General features: G+C 40.1%; 1 protein-coding gene across 4 annotated transcripts in view; it reads left to right on the top strand.

Moving 5' to 3' along the window:
- lrp2 (LDL receptor related protein 2) overlaps positions 1–16,302 on the top strand; it is a 56,883-nt gene that overhangs the window by 24,289 nt on the left and 16,292 nt on the right. For 2 of the 4 annotated variants that reach the window (XM_023336976.1, XM_023336979.1), the window contains exons 29-52: positions 541–725; positions 1,426–1,654; positions 1,784–1,961; positions 3,217–3,345; positions 4,419–4,585; positions 4,750–4,893; positions 4,967–5,076; positions 6,457–6,634; positions 6,755–6,968; positions 8,335–8,574; positions 8,688–8,876; positions 9,106–10,038; positions 10,117–10,282; positions 10,361–10,519; positions 10,616–10,905; positions 10,995–11,195; positions 11,341–11,367; positions 11,464–11,499; positions 11,588–11,830; positions 12,463–12,588; positions 13,408–13,527; positions 14,116–14,247; positions 15,666–15,867; positions 15,954–16,249. In XM_023336976.1, coding sequence (XP_023192744.1) covers positions 541–725; positions 1,426–1,654; positions 1,784–1,961; positions 3,217–3,345; positions 4,419–4,585; positions 4,750–4,893; positions 4,967–5,076; positions 6,457–6,634; positions 6,755–6,968; positions 8,335–8,574; positions 8,688–8,876; positions 9,106–10,038; positions 10,117–10,282; positions 10,361–10,519; positions 10,616–10,905; positions 10,995–11,195; positions 11,341–11,367; positions 11,464–11,499; positions 11,588–11,830; positions 12,463–12,588; positions 13,408–13,527; positions 14,116–14,247; positions 15,666–15,867; positions 15,954–16,249 — 4,894 coding nt within the window. The remainder of the gene's footprint in view (positions 1–540; positions 726–1,425; positions 1,655–1,783; positions 1,962–3,216; positions 3,346–4,418; positions 4,586–4,749; positions 4,894–4,966; positions 5,077–6,456; positions 6,635–6,754; positions 6,969–8,334; positions 8,575–8,687; positions 8,877–9,105; positions 10,039–10,116; positions 10,283–10,360; positions 10,520–10,615; positions 10,906–10,994; positions 11,196–11,340; positions 11,368–11,463; positions 11,500–11,587; positions 11,831–12,462; positions 12,589–13,407; positions 13,528–14,115; positions 14,248–15,665; positions 15,868–15,953; positions 16,250–16,302) is intronic. The other 2 variants (XM_023336978.1, XM_023336977.1) reach the window with 1 other exon arrangement.

The following is a 16,302-nucleotide window of genomic DNA, read 5'->3' as shown; positions in this document are numbered from 1 at the left end:
CGATGGATTTTGATTTCGAAATTATGTTCCACGTCTGAATAAATATGAAAAAGCAAAAAAGATTTAGGAGAATATTTTTATTTTCAGATTTTATTCCCTGTTCTCTTCTTTAAATGTATTATTCCTTCTCTTCTTCATTTTTGTATCCTGCATTTCTTCATTACTGTTGTGTCTTTCTATCTTCCTCCCTTGTACCTTTTCTACCTCCATCTCTCTCTCCTTGTGTATTTTCTTCTATACTTCCTTCCATTCGTTCCATTTCTCCCTGTTCTTTCTTTCTCCCTTATGTCCATCCTTCTTTGTGTCTGCCCTTCCTCCCTCTTTTCTTCCTTTCCTTTCTCTTCTTCCTCATTTTCTTTTTTGTGTTTTTTGCTTCCATCTTTAAAGTATTTCCACGGTAGAAATATTTATTGCATTGATGTTTACAGCTTTATATTTACAAAAGTATTAAATAAAAAGTAAAAGTAAAATCCTTTCAGTCGGTTATCTTAGAATCTTATCTTAGAAATATGTTAATTTAAGATTATATCTTGTGTACAGATATTTGACAGTGGCGTGACTGTGACAGAGAGCCTTGCAGTGGATTGGGTGGGCAGGAATTTATACTGGACCGACTATGTCCTGGAGACAATTGAGGTGTCTAAACTGGACGGCACACACCGGACCGTCTTAGTTAGTGAAAATGTCACCAACCCTCGAGGTCTCGTGGTGGATCCCAGAGACAGGTCAGCAACATGTATTTTGTCCTTAAGCATTTTCACATTTTGTCACACTACCAACACAAACATCACACACTACATATTTGTGAAGTGGAAGGGAATCAAAAATTAGGCTTAGAAAAATTTAGGCTAACAAAAATGGGATTTGAATTTGTATTCAGGCTATCCAATGCTAGAGTCTGCACATCTTGACATGAACATGTTTTCTTTGCATTATTTCTTTTGTTATTTTGACCATTTCTCATTTTCTGCAGATAAATACAAAATTTTTGCTTGGGATTTCAGAGACATGTCAGTTGTTCATAGCATAAAATAACAATATTAATTTTACTCAAACATATACCTATAAAGAGTAACATCAGAGAAACTGATTGTTTTGCAGTGGTCTCTTAATTTTCCAGAGATGTATAACAGGTGTGTTATACAAATAGATATGCATTTACTTTTCATTTGTAAAAGAGTTTCATTTTATTTGTGAAATAAATTTGAAAGCTGTACATCATTTTCCTTCTACTTCACAGTTATGTGTCTCTTAGTGTTGATCCATCACATAAGCCCCCAGCCAAAGATTGTTGAAGTTTATGGTTGTGACATGAAATAATCTGAAAATGTCAAGAGTGTATGAATATTTTTGCGTGGCACTGAAAATATTTAAGCTTTACAGCACAGAAAGAGTCAGCAGTAAAAGATTGTTTCTGTTTTGCAGCGCTCACCTGATGTTTTGGACTGACTGGGGAAGGAACCCCCGCATAGAGAGGGCAAGCATGGATGGGAAACTCAGGACAGTCATCATAAGCAGCAAACTGTACTGGCCCAATGGTTTAACCATCGACTATCCAAATAATTTGCTGTACTTTGCTGATGCCTATTTAGACTTCATTGATTACTGCGACTACAATGGCAACAACAGAAAACAAGTCCTTGCCAGCGACTTGGTAAGTGTATGAGGTCATAGTCTTTCTCTTAAGGGGAGCATGTGCATGAGCATGTGCAATACACTGAGCATACCTTTGAATAGCATGTGTAAGACACTTTTTTTTTCTTTTGCTGCTCTCTATGAAAAGGTACTGCAACATCCCCACGCAATTACCATTTTTGAGGATTTTGTCTATTGGACCGACAGATACATCAACCGAGTGATGCGAGCTCATAAGTGGCATGGGGAGAACCAGACAGTGATGCTGTTCAACCTCCCTCAGCCAATGGGTCTAGTGGCAGTGCACCCAACCAGGCAACCATCAGGTATGACAACAATATCCAACATGCTGCTTAACCCAGATGTGCTCTTTCCTTATGATGTCATCTGTTTTGAGAATTTCACCAACACAACATGATGCTGCCACAATTGTACTTCACAGATGTGTATTGGCTTCTTAGCCTTGCTAACTTCCCTCTTTCTCCTCCAAGTGTAACAGAGCTGATTATAGTGAGACAACTTAAATTTTTGTTTTATCACACAACAGAACATCTCTCCAAAATGTAAAGTTCATGTGTGTATTTGCAAAGTGCAATTTAGTTTAGAGTAATGGCTTCTTCCTTGCTCAATGGTTTTTCAGTCCATGTCAGTACAACTCATCTCAGGCCCAAACACTTTCATCTCTGGGACACAGAACTGATCCTAGAGATGACTGAACTTTGCTAGGTTTTCTATACTTGGACACACATATGCAGCTTCAGGTATCTGGAAATTGCATCTACCTAACTAGACATGTGGATGTCAACAATTAAGATCCTGATCTTTTGTTGGTGTACCTCTGTATAACTCATATGGTGTTCATTAACCTATCAAAGGCTTGTCAAAAATTAATGTAAAAGAAAATATTTGATAGTTAAAAGGATAAATCACTTCAAATTTTGTTGGATGTTCTTTGGTTTTGGATAGATTTTTCCTTTTATGTTTCTGTTGTGATTTATACTTAAAAAGTTATATGTTTCGATTTTTTTTATGTGTTGTAGTGATTTATGAAGGTGTAATTTAGTTTAATTTGATGTGTAGGACAGGCATAACTATAATTCTTGTGCTCCCGTCTTTAGCTTTTCAGTCAAGTTGTTTGATCTGATACCGTTTTTTGAAGTGTGGATAAATTATTTGATGAAATCAAACAAATCTGAATCTTACAAAGCTGTAAGATTTGGGCTTTCCCAAATTGCTTAATGGAAAAGTTATCCTGAATGCAATCTTCTGATTTTGAGGTACATAATTAAAAATATGTCTTAATTATTTATTTCCTCTAATTATTGTGGCTTTTAGCAAGTATAAATATTAGTAGTACTGGAGGCCTTTCTCATGTAAAACAGGATTTAGATTAGTCTTAAATTTAATATCAGACAGTGGTCAAGAAAAGGATTGTGTGTGCCTTTTTAAGTAGAGTATGTAAATATCTGCTTTTGACTGCATCTGCTTTGCATTAATGTTTGCTATGGCTACTTATCAGCTGTAGCTAATATGTCTTTTTACTTGCGAGAGCCAGCTAAGATCACTCTCTTCAATTTGTAGGGAGAAATCACTGCTTGGGGAGCGCCTGCACTCATATCTGCCTACTCTCTGCTGTGGGACCGAGATACTATTCATGTGCCTGCCCCTCCGGCAGGACTCTGGCAGCGGACCAGTTCACCTGTGCCAGAGGTATGCAGGCTGCCAACAGGAGGGAAACACTCATCACTTAAATTGATAAAAAAGGAAGTGTGGTCAAATGTTGCTGATAAGTTGAAATAGTCATCAAGTATTCATCTCAGCAGTGATTACTTTCATGAGAAAGCAAAACTCTTACTCCCAATTTCATTTTTGCATGCTCTCTGTAAATAGAGCTGTCTTAGTATTTGTAAGAGGAGAAATCTTTTTAAACAGCATATCTGTAGCATAGATTGAATCAAATACCTGTCAACAGCCTTCCATTTAGACTTTCTTGTAACCTGCTGCTCAGGTCATAAATATTAAGACTCATATGAGCATGTCTTTCATGGTCTCAAGAGGACAAGGGACCTTTAATGCAAGGTCCAAGGAGTCCACCTTAGGTCAGCAGCTTAACTCTTCTCAGGTTTCAGCCCCTACAAACCAAGCAGACTGCAATCTTTCCCTGAAGCCAATGATTATCCAAGAATGAAAATGCCCTACAACCATTCTTTGACTCTAATCTCTGATGACACAGCAAATCAGATTGTGGAACCGGCTTTCACCAGTCAATCCTCTTTATAGATAAAGGTCCTACAGCTTTAGATCCTTAATTTGCACCAAATATTTACGTAGGAAGCAACTGTACACCTATGCCTAATTTTACTAAAGGATATGTTTACTAACTTTTTTTTTTGGTTTATTTCTTCTTGCACTTAAACTGTGTTCTTATTTGTGAATACATTTGCATCTTTATAAATATTAATTCTGGCTGAAAAGTTTGAGTTTTTTGTAACCCCTAACCCTAACCCCTAACTATTTCAGTTTATTCAATTCATTCTGCCCCAAAACAATATATTTTGTTGAAGTTCTGTTGCCTTTACACATCACTTATATCAGATTTGAATGCAGTGCATCTCCCTCATACATTTTTGCAATTTTTCTGTCAGTTTACTGTCATTTTATTGTAAATCTGGTCTCTTGGGGAGAGCTTTAATGTAGTTTTTATCTTGTTTTCTTCAGGACAAAAAGGTATTGGTGACAAATTTCTGTTGACAAAATTAACACTAGTTTTTATTTTCTACTAGTTGAGGATCCCTTTCTGGTGGTTGTGAGAGACAGCATCATCTATGGTATTCCACTAAACCCAGAGGACAAGAGCAATGATGCAATGGTTCCAGTAGCTGGTCTTCACAACGGCTACGATGTTGACTTTGATGACAAGGAACAGACCATCTACTGGGTGGAACACCCTGTGAGTCCATCTCAATCAACATGACCAACTGAAAGACAAACCAAAGCATTTTTTGTTGATTTGCTCAAAACATGCTGTGCTGTGGTTACAGTTCTAGCCTGATCCAAGCAAACCATTAATGTTAAGCGGTTGGTGAGGTTAATATGTCTAATGTTGTCCAACAGGGTGAGATCCACAGGGTGAAGTCAGACGGTACAAACAGGACGGAGTTTGCCCCCGCAGCCATTCTCGGCTCTCCTGTTGGCCTGGCCCTGGACTGGATCACAGAGAATCTGTACTACACCAATCCAGCTACACAGTCTATTGAGGTGAGGTTAACGTATTTGGTTATTCATTCATTTGTTTATCTGTCTTCTTACTTGTTTGTTTTGGCTTGGCCAGGTTTTAAAGTTGAGAGGAGATGTACAGTACCGGAAAACTATAATCACAAACAACGGCTCTCCGACCGGCGCTGGCAGTCCTGTTGGCATCGCTGTGGATCCAGCACGTGGGTAAGCCCCATTTAACACCGTCCTGGCACCGCCGCTCAAATCCACTGCTGCTGAGCCCTGACAGCCTCCATCTGGTCGGCTTCAGGAGAGATCTTAACAAGACATGCTGCCATCTAAAACCCCACAAGCTTATGGTCAAGAAACAAGAGCTTTCTTTTCTCATTATGGGTTAAATAATTGGAGGAAAATGTTTATATTAACATTAACAATTTTTCTTTAAAACTAAACATATCAAATCCGGTTACACAGGCTTGAGCAGATATGATAAAGTAAAAACAACTCAGTGTCACAGTACCGCAGCATTAACACACTACACACTAATGATACAGCATGTTGATTATTCCAGCTGTAATAATGTAATATAGAACATTTATTTACTTATTTATTTACTTATTTACTCATTTATTTTGACACTTAAACAAAAACATAAATACAGAATAAACACCAGTTTCAGTGAACTAATTTAATTCTATATATTTTGCCTTCCTGGACTTTACAGATCAACACTGGGAGTCTTACTAGCTATTAGCTGCTTTATTAAGTTTGCATGTGTGTATAGCAGTGGGGAGTCAGCTGCTTTATTCACATGATGTTTGTAGCATTCCAACTGTGGTTTTAGGGGAGTATTACCTTAAGTGTGATGGTGAGAATTTCCACACTATGACTGCTTTTTACAACCAGAAGTGCTTCCAAGCAGCCAAATTGATCTTTGGTTTTAAGGGAAAGGGAAAACACGAGTAGTTCTCCACAACCGGCATGCATTGTGCTATGGATAAAGACAGAGATATTTCCAATCATTTTGACGCTATCTGTTGTCTCTTATTAAAAGTATTTGATAGTGCATGAATGATATGATTACAAATTTTGCGCTTTTAAACAAATTTTTAAAACCTTGTTTTTTGTTGACCTAAATATCTTCTGGTTTTAGTCAGTTAAGTTGATGCCAGAGTAATGACAGAATTATTTTAGAACTTTAAACTCTTTGGGAAGGCCCAGATGATGATGACATGGTTTCCTTGTATTACAAAAGGATGAATCTAAATAATTCACCCAAAATATCAGGAAGAGAATGGAGAGATTGACTGCAATTTCCTGATGTCTATAGTCGCCACAATCATCTATTCAAACAATTACATGCACGTATAATATGCAAAGACATGCCCAGCTATCCCAGCATTCAAGAAGAAGGCGAGTTCTCTGTCCCAGGGATAAACATGTTTTTGTAAGAAAATGTGCAAATCGACCCCAGAACAAAAGGGAAAAGTCATTGTGAAAATGTTGTCTGAAGATGGAAGAATGTCAATATCCACTGGAAAAACAAATTTCCTTGTTTAAACAATCTAAAGTAACAAACTCTAAATTTATTTAAATTTTATCTAGCAAACTTTACTGGACAGACCAGGGAACAGAAAGTGGCATCCCTGCCAAGGTGGCGGCTGCAGACATGGATGGCATGAACCCGGTCACGCTCTTCACCAACAACCTTGATCACATTGAGTTCCTCACTGTGGACATCCAAGAGAACAAGCTGTACTGGGCTGTCACTGGCACTGGGAAAGTCAGTTTTTATTCAATTTCTTCTCTCTAAACTTTTTTATAAGATGTGCTGTGCACTTTTATTTTGATGTAAACACCCATTGAAAACATTTTGCCTGTGTTTTTGATCAAACTGCCATAGATTGAGCGAGGGGATCCAGATGGAAGTAACCGCATCACCTTAGTGACAGGTCTCTCCCACCCTTGGGGTGTGGCCGTCTACCAGAACTACCTATTCTTCAGCGATCGTGACTTTGAGGTCATCGAACGAGTAGACAAGTCCACTGGTGCCAACAGGGTTGTGATGCGAGACAACCTGTCAGGACTTAGAGTCCTAAAAGTTCACTTTAGAGATAGTGAGTGACAAACGCCGTCACAGTTTATTTATCAGTTGAAAAAAGATGCACTATAGTTTTGTGGCTGATTTCTGATTTGTGTTTTGGAAAGCTTTAACCTACTAAAACACATTTAAACCAGATTTACTTGTATAAACCATATTATGCATTGACACAAAAAAAGAACTTCTTCTTCACACTTAAATGTTTAACATCATCAGTCAAAGGCATCAGACAAATGTAACCTTTGTCAGTACAAAGTGCAGCTTCAGATGATAGGCTCATTTGTTAAGGGGGAAAAAAATCCATATGTAGAAATAAAAAAAATTCTTCTGGTAAATTCACCAATTAACTGTGATTAACCAAATATCTTTTGGTTCAGTTTTGCTGCCCACACCCAGTCCTGATCTCTGCCTTAATTTCACAATTAAGAAATTCTCTTAAAAAGAACATGCCTCATGACATGAAGTAGACCAGATCATAGCAACATGCAACATACCATGCCCCAATATAAATAAATTTAAGAACAGATGACAAAGTCAGTGAGATTTATCAACTTGGAAATGGTTAAAAAGCATTTTCAAAGGGTTCTGGTCTGGGATGCCAGTGAACCACAGTGAGAGCCAATATCCACAAGTGGAGAAAGCATGGAACAGTGGTGATCCTTCCCAGGAGAGGGCAGCCAACCAAAATTACCTAAGAAGCACACTGACCAATTATCCAAGAGCTCAAAAAGAGGCACTTTATTTCTCAGATAGTGCCAGGCTGCTTTGGATAGATATTTTCCCTTACTAATTCAATTCACAATTTGAAAAAAGCTTCTTATTTTTACACAGGCTATCACATCATGTGTGAGAGAACAGTCACTGTAATAGTTCAGATTAACTGATTATGGAGTCAACATTTTAAGCTGTCTTTAGCAAGTAGTGTGATTAGCATTACTAAAATTGTGTCTGTATGCATTCCTTAGACCTTTACTAGGAGATTGTCAACTTTTCTAAATGCGCTATATTTCATCAAAAAAGCTGAAGGCTCGAAAGGACAAAATAGTTATTTTGATGTGCTCAGTTTAAGCTTCCTGTTATCCGCTAAAAATCCTGCTCTCCCTCATTGTGTTGCAGCCTGGATAATGCACAAAGTCTACGTTGTAGGAAATACTGTCTCCTTTTACATTGCTTCTTGTATCTGTGTACTTTATCTGACTTCATTGTTAAACATCTCATTGACTGTAAAAATAGACAATCAGAATAGTACATTCACTGATTTGAAAAGTTGTCTGATTCTTAATGAGCTGATATCTCAGTGCATCTCTATAGTTAGTATTTTATTGGAATGGCATTTTGTCTTTGGCACAATTCTAATATGGTGTTTTTTTTTCTAAACTCAGCATCTGCAGGTACATCTAATGGCTGCACCAACAATATGGGAGCGTGTGAGCAGCTCTGTCTTCCTCGACCACAAGGTTTTTTTACCTGTGCATGTGCGACAGGTTTTAAACTAAATGCAGACAACCGGACTTGTGCCCATTACAAGTCCTATGTTGTCATCTCCACTCTATCTGCTATAAAAGGCTTCAGTCTTGAAGGCTCAGATCACTCTGAGGCAATGGTCCCTGTGGCTGGAAGAGGTCAGGAACTTTTACCATGTTATAGACATAATGTGTGACCTGTGCAATGTGCTTTAATTCTTCTTCTATAAAACAACAACTGAATTGCTGAGTTTTGAAATCTCCCCATACAGGTCGCAACGCTCTCCACGTCGATGTGCACATGGCTTCTGGTTTCATTTACTGGTGCGACTTCAGCAGCACTGTGATGATACAAAACGGGGTTAGACGTATAAAGCCAGATGGCTCAGGATTACACAGTGTGGTCACATCTGGAATAGGACGCAACGGGATACGAGGCATTGCTGTGGACTGGGCTGCAGGTAAGCTGCTGTGTTGTAATTTTCACCAACACCTGGCACCCTTTCTCAGATTTTCTGTTTCTTAAAATCAACTACAAATTCTGTTTACCTTAAAGACAGAGCTCTATCAAACTAGAACACCTTTATTTATCTTATTTGTCCAGTTTTCATACAGCACCTTTTCATGAATTATGATTTCTAAACCAATATTATCATAATAAATGTGAAACTTTCCCACTTCTTTCCCAAGGTAACCTGTATTTCACCAACGCCTTTCTGACTGAGACGTATGTCGAGGTTCTTCGTTTGAACACGACTTTCCGGAAAGTACTGCTGAAGACGCAGGTGGATATGCCGCGGCACCTTGTTGTGGATCCCAGAAACAGATACCTGTACTGGGCTGATTATGGTCAGCACCCCAAAATTGAGCGCGCACTCTTGGATGGAACCAACCGCACAATTTTAGTGTCTTCAGGGATAATCACCCCACGAGGCCTTGCTCTGGACTGGCATACTGGATATGTCTACTGGGTGGATGACTCTCTGGATATGATAGCTCGCATCGGCCCTCATGGAGGAGAGACAGAGATTGTTAGGTACGGCAGCCGCTATCCAACTCCTTACGGAATCACAGTGTTTGAGAACAGCATCATTTGGGTGGACAGAAACCTCAAAAAAGTTTTTCAAGCAAGCAAAGAGCCAGGCAGGACAGAGCAACCGGCTGTAATTAGAGATAACATAAACATGCTGAGGGATGTTACTATCTTTGATCAACGTACACAACCCACCAGTGTGCAGGAACTGAACTACAACCCCTGCATGGAAAACAATGGTGGATGTGGCCACTTCTGCTTTGCCCTTCCAGGCTCTAGTCAGGGCACTCAAAATAAAAAGTGCAGCTGTGCTTTTGGTGATCTTGCCACAGATAAAGAGAGCTGTGAGATGTCAAAGGAGGATTACCTCATCTACACTACTGAGAGCACAGTCCGCAGTCTGAGACTTGATCCTGAGGACCATGCACTGCCATTTCCTGTTGTCAATGTGCCTCGCACCTCCATCGCTCTTGATTTTGACCTTACAGACAACAGGATTTACTTCACTCAGAGCTCAGGTGCAGGAGCCAGCAAGATCAGCTATATCAGCCTGTCCTCTCCCACTACAGCTCCTGTTGTAGTAGCTGCAGGTAAGTTCAGTACTCCTACAGTTTGAGGACTTTTATTATGAGGTAGGAATTGCAGTAATTGTTCTGTGGTTGTGACAGATCTTGGGGCTCCTGACGGGATAGCCTATGACTGGATAAACAAAAGAATTTACTATAGCGACTATGTCAACCAGAGCATTAGCTCGATGTCTGTGGATGGTGCCCAAAAAACAATAATTGCCCATGTGTCGAGGCCAAGGGCCATCATGTTGGACCCCTGCAGGGGGTAAGCATTGCATAGCAAACCCTACTGTTGAGTCTATCAGTCTCTACCTTTTTAAGTTGCTTCTTTCTTGTTGTATAGATACATGTACTGGACAGACTGGGGAACTCATGCAAAGATTGAGCGAGCCACCTTGGGAGGAAATTTCAGAACTGATATTGTGAACAGCAGTCTGGTGTGGCCAAATGGTCTGACTTTGGACTATGAAGAGGAGAGACTCTACTGGGCAGATGCAAGCTTGTAAGACCTCATAAAATCCACTTTTGACATTTTTAATTTGCATGTCTTGTTACTTCCAAAGCTTCTGCCATTGCCATATTTTTACTCTGCCATCAGACAGAAGATTGAGCGATCCTCTCTATCTGGGGCCAACCGCGAGGTCATTGTCAGCACAGCCATCTACCCGTTTGCAATGACTATGTTTGGTCAGTTCATCTATTGGACCGACTGGAACACCCGCAGCATCTATCGGGCAAACAAACACGATGGCTCTGACCAGAGGGTCATGATTCAGAACCTCCCATCCCGACCAATGGACATTCAGGTTCTGGCCCGCAGGAAGCAACAGCGGTGCGACAGTCCCTGTCAGCAGTTCAACGGAGGCTGCAGCCACATCTGCACTCCAGGTACAAAGAACCAATTTAAATTGTGGCAGGTAAAACTTTAATTCACCTTGAACCTCTGTGTAAATGTTTGGTGTTCTTGCTTTTATCAGGACCTAATGGAGCTGAGTGTCAGTGCCCAGCAGAAGGTCGATGGTACCTGGCTGACAGCAAGTATTGTATTCCTGACAACGGGACTCGCTGCCAGCCAGGCCAGTTCACCTGCATGAATGGCCGGTGTATCCGACCCCAGTGGATATGCGACAATGACAATGACTGTGGAGATGGCAGCGACGAGCTGGAAAGAGTATGTGGTAGGTTCTTCTGAAAAGATCTTGAATTAAAAGTTGTCTTTGGTCATAACCATCTTATTAGAGTCTTTTCTGTAGTTTTAACTATTTATCATCACTAATACTAACAAATTAGTCCTTTTTTTCCTTTAACAAATTGCTTTCTTAGGAGATAAACCGATCTTCAGCTATGCTGGTGTGTATTCTTTCACTGTGTGAATAAACTACTAATCCCAAATTAATAGCAGTAATCAATACTAACATAATTTAATGTACTTACCTTTACACGCAGTCCCACAGCTGCTCTCTTCCTTTATTGCACTGTCAGGTAAAATGAGCTACTGGTGAAAATTAATTTCCTTTGGACTCTTTCTCTTTTGAGTAAAATCTGACCCATTGTTGATTCTGATCGGCAGCCTTTCACACCTGCGAGCCCACCGTGTTAACTTGTGGCAATGGGCGGTGCGTTCCCTATCACTACCGCTGTGACCATTACGATGACTGTGGAGACAACAGCGATGAAGTTGGCTGTCTGTTCAGACCCTGTGACCCCAGTACAGAGTTTGCCTGCAACAATGGTCGCTGCATTGCAAAGGACTATGTTTGCAACGGCATCAACAACTGCTACGACAATGGGACTACTGATGAGCAAAACTGCAGTGAGTTTCTTTAACAAGATAATGTGATAGGCACAGTTGAAACCAGATATTTACTTACATTATTGAAAAAGACTCACAAACAGTTTTTTCCTGTCTCACTTTGACCTTAAATCAGACTAAACATTTCCTAAACGACCAAAATTGTCAGTGGGTGAGAGCTGGACAGGTTGCCAGTCCATCACAGGGACGCACAACCACCCATACACACAGCCATACCCAATGGGCAATTTAAAGATATCAGTTAACTTAGCAGTCATGTTTTTGGACTGTGGATGGAAGCCATCGTACCCAGAGAGAACCCACTCTTGCATTGGGAGAATACACAAACTCCACTCAGGACGCGCTCCGGCCAGGATTTAAACGCCTGAAGCTTCTTGCTGCAAGGCACCAGTGCTACCAAGTTATCAGCAAGCTTTACCCCGCTGATAAATATATTACCAAGATTTATCAGATAGAAAGAGCTTATTATCTAAGCTGACCTAAAACAAGAAAGGTCTGGTTTGATATAATGTCAGACAAGACAAAAAATAAATAGTTATTCCTTGACATTGTGTACTTAAATTTCTAGGTTTTACTATAAATATTCTGTGTTTATTTTATTCTAACTGTGTTTGAATGTGTGATGATTCCAGCTGAGAGAACCTGCCAGCCAGAAGAAACAAAGTGTCAGTCTACCAACATTTGCATCCCACGGTCATACCTATGTGATGGAGACAATGACTGTGGGGATATGAGCGACGAAAGCCCAACACACTGTGGTGAGCAACAGTTTTAATGCATGTTTTCTCTTTGAGGTGCTCATTAAAGCATAATAATCATCAAACCTCTCCTATGCTATTGAATTCTAAATGGACACAGTCGCTAAGGAAGGACTCAATAACAAACTTATTCAGTAATCATTCATGCCTCTAATCAAAAAGTTGAAGTATTAATTGGTGTTACTGTATTAGTAATTTAACTCCCAGAAGCACAGTTTTCATAAACACCAAGATACACTAAAATATATAGTCCACCAGCTTATCTTGTTGTATCTGCTTGGCCAAGTTCAACAACATGATTAGAAGTAACATTAATGGTTCGCTCACCCAAAAAATAAAGTTTATATTGAATTTTTTTAGTTACATTGATTTCACAAGAAACCCTAACAGATATGTACTGTATGTATTAAATTTGTTTTTGTGCAAAAACAAATTTGCACAGAAACATATTTTACATCCTACTGGTATAAAATGTTGATTTATTTAAATGCGTTTATTCAGTGAATTAAAAAAATGAGCAGTAAATCCAAACTGCCCCAAGTTCAAGTCATTAGCACTAATGGGAGTCTTTTTACATTAAGCAGAATTTTGTTTTGAAATTAGCTACTGCATATTGTTATGTATTTTCAAGTATCATTGTTTCCAATTTCATTGTATTGTTTCTGGATATTATAACAGACTGTTATATTTTACTAAGTTGGGTCTATTGGCTTTTAACACAATTTTTGGTATTTTTCAAGAATTTATTGTGTTCAAAAAGCTATTGTAACGTGAAATGATCTCTATCTGACTCGTTTCCTGTCTGCATCTTCTACATAGCTGCAGCCACTTGCTCCCAGAGCGAGTTTCGTTGTTCCAGCGGTCGCTGCATCCCTGCCCACTGGTACTGTGACGGAGGAGCTGACTGCTCTGACGGCTCTGATGAACCCCTCTCCTGCAGTGAGTGCTCCTCAACTCTCTCACACCCAGAACGAGCCTACCAGCTTTGTGCCGAAGCCCCACACCCCAGCCTTTTATCAGCTGCTCACTTATTGTGTGAAGGTGTCTGTTAGCCAATCTGTGCAGTGTGAGAGACTCCTGTGAGTGATGTAGCGGAGAGTGTGAGTCGGTGGTGTATTCCTTTGTTGATGATGTGGTCAGTCAGGCCTCCTATTGTGGGCTGCATTCCTCTGTGGTGACGCCCCTCAATGTCCTCAGACAAACAGCACCTCCCCCTCTCTTTATCCACCCAGGGTTACAGAGCCTCACTTTGGCTTTTGTTTAGATTGCTCACCATGCATGGGAATGTGGAGTTGCCATGACTATTTTGAAAGCTTTGCCAGTGTTGTATTGTGTCCTATTTAAAAAGTTAAAAAGCTACAAAAGAACTAATGGGAAAAAAGTTACAAACAGACAGGATAGACACATCATAAAGGCGATGGCATCAAGAGTAGATACAAATTGGGTGGGATTTGGTATATTTTACTCAAACCTCTTTGTTTCTTGCTGTGGTATCTGACATCTAATATGTACAGTCTGTCTCCGCAGCCACACTGGTCAGAACCTGCAATACAGATCAGTTTCGCTGTGATGATGGCAGGTGCATTGCTTTATCATGGATCTGTGATGGAGACAATGACTGTGGTGACATGAGCGATGAAGATCAGAGACACAACTGTGGTATGCATTTCATATTTGTATTAATTTGCTCTATCTTTTATCACTTATAGGAATCAAAACCTGCAGAGGGGAGATAATGCAGCCCCCATCCATTCAGTTGATAAAGTGAAATCATTTCAATTTCTTTTTTCTTCCTGATCAATCTCTTTCATTTTGCGATGAATATGTAATATACTATTACCAAACTGACAGTCAGTTGGTGCTTATTGGTCCGCCAACAAAAACAATAAAAACCTGGAAAATGTCACGTTATGCTGCTAGCACTTAGCAACAACTCATAGGCGGAAGTGAGAGCGCTGCACCACAATAAATAATGATCCTGCCGGAACACGATACGCTAAATAATAAAACATAATTCAATGAAGCTCCGAGGCAGATAAATTTTCCTCAAGGATTTTTAATTAATGAGGTACTCGAATCACTCGAGGAATCATCACAGCAGTAAATTTCACACACTGATATTGCAATGATAATGACAGTTGGTGTTGTCGTCAGTATGTGTAGCTTTATTTTCCGAGCAATGATATGGTCACATATTTTCCCAGCATTGCGATGAATATCGCAAACTAGAAATGATTAGTCTTTTTCAGTTTGTGATGAATATGTAATATAGTGTCACCAACCGACAGTCAGTCGGTGCTGACTGTCACCAACTGACTGTTATGATTCAGAGATTGCACACACTGATATTGTAATTACGATTATAATCGTCAGCACCAATTGTTGTCAGTGTGTGTAGCTTTATTTTCCGAGCAATGATATGGTCACATATTTTCCCGGTATTACGATAAATATCGCAAACTGGAAATGATTAGTCTTTTCCGGTTTGCGATGAATATGTAGTATTACCAAACTGTCGTCAGTTGAATGCGGGTAGGAATGTGCCCAGGGTTCTGGTTGCAATACTTGTTTGCCATTATTTGAGGGTCTGTTTTTTTTTTTACATCTTCATTAGTTTTTTCTTTCATACTCCCCTGTTTTACAGTACTATTTGACTTTGCTGCCTCCTGCTGCCCACATGCCATTCCTTTTCAGGATTTTGGCACTCTTCAATCATAGTGTTGTTGGGGGAGACACTGGCAGCCAGTCCCAAGCATCTTAGTCTCCAGTAGATTTCCAGTCCAAGGAGCTAGCATTCCTGATTTCCCCTGCCTCACTCGTTACTTTGTGCTCACCTCCTCTCTCTGGCTTTCTGGCTCAGGATGGATCAAGATTCTTGTATGCTGCTCCAAAAATAAGATGCCTGAAGCTAGGGACTTTAGCAGAGCTTGAGCCTCAGCAGGAGACTCATTTCAAACAATGCCATCACGGCTGTGCAGTTTGAAATACAGATTGGAATGTTTGGATTTCCAAAATATGTCACCATTGTTGTCCAGGCTCTTGCAAATCCTCATGTCTGATTTTATTGTTTTCCCCAGCCAATCGCACGTGTTCAAGCACAGAGTTCACTTGTGTCAATAACCAACCACCTCAACGGAAGTGTATTCCACGTGACTGGGTGTGTGATGGAGATGCAGACTGTGCAGATGCCCTAGATGAACATCAAAACTGCACCCGCAGATCCTGTGGCATCAATGAGTTCACCTGCAGCAATGGTCTCTGCATACGCAGCTCCTACAGGTTGGATTTAAAACCTCAAAACTATTGACTTTGTACTCTGACAGTGTAAAACGTTGAGGCTAATTGATGTCGCCTTTCAAAATCAGATGTGACCGTCGTAATGACTGTGGAGACAGCAGTGATGAGCAGGGGTGCACTTACCATCCCTGCCAGTCACACCAGTTCACATGCCAGAATGGCCGCTGTGTCTCTAACGACTTTGTCTGCGATGGAGACAATGACTGTGGGGACGAGTCTGATGAGCTGCAGCATATGTGCCATACACCTGAGCCCACCTGTCCCCCCGGAGAATTCAGATGTGAAAATGGACATTGTATTCCCTTTAGGAAAGTGTGTGATAGGAATGATGACTGCTCCGACAACAGTGACGAAAAGGGATGTGGTGAGTGTAAACAGATACTGGCAATACTTCAGAAATCAGAGCCTAAGTTTAAT

The sequence above is a fragment of the Xiphophorus maculatus genome, chromosome 7, assembly GCF_002775205.1.
Source record: "Xiphophorus maculatus strain JP 163 A chromosome 7, X_maculatus-5.0-male, whole genome shotgun sequence".
In the NCBI taxonomy this organism is placed as follows: Eukaryota; Metazoa; Chordata; class Actinopteri; order Cyprinodontiformes; family Poeciliidae; genus Xiphophorus; species Xiphophorus maculatus.
This window is presented reverse-complemented; position numbering and strand designations above follow the sequence as displayed.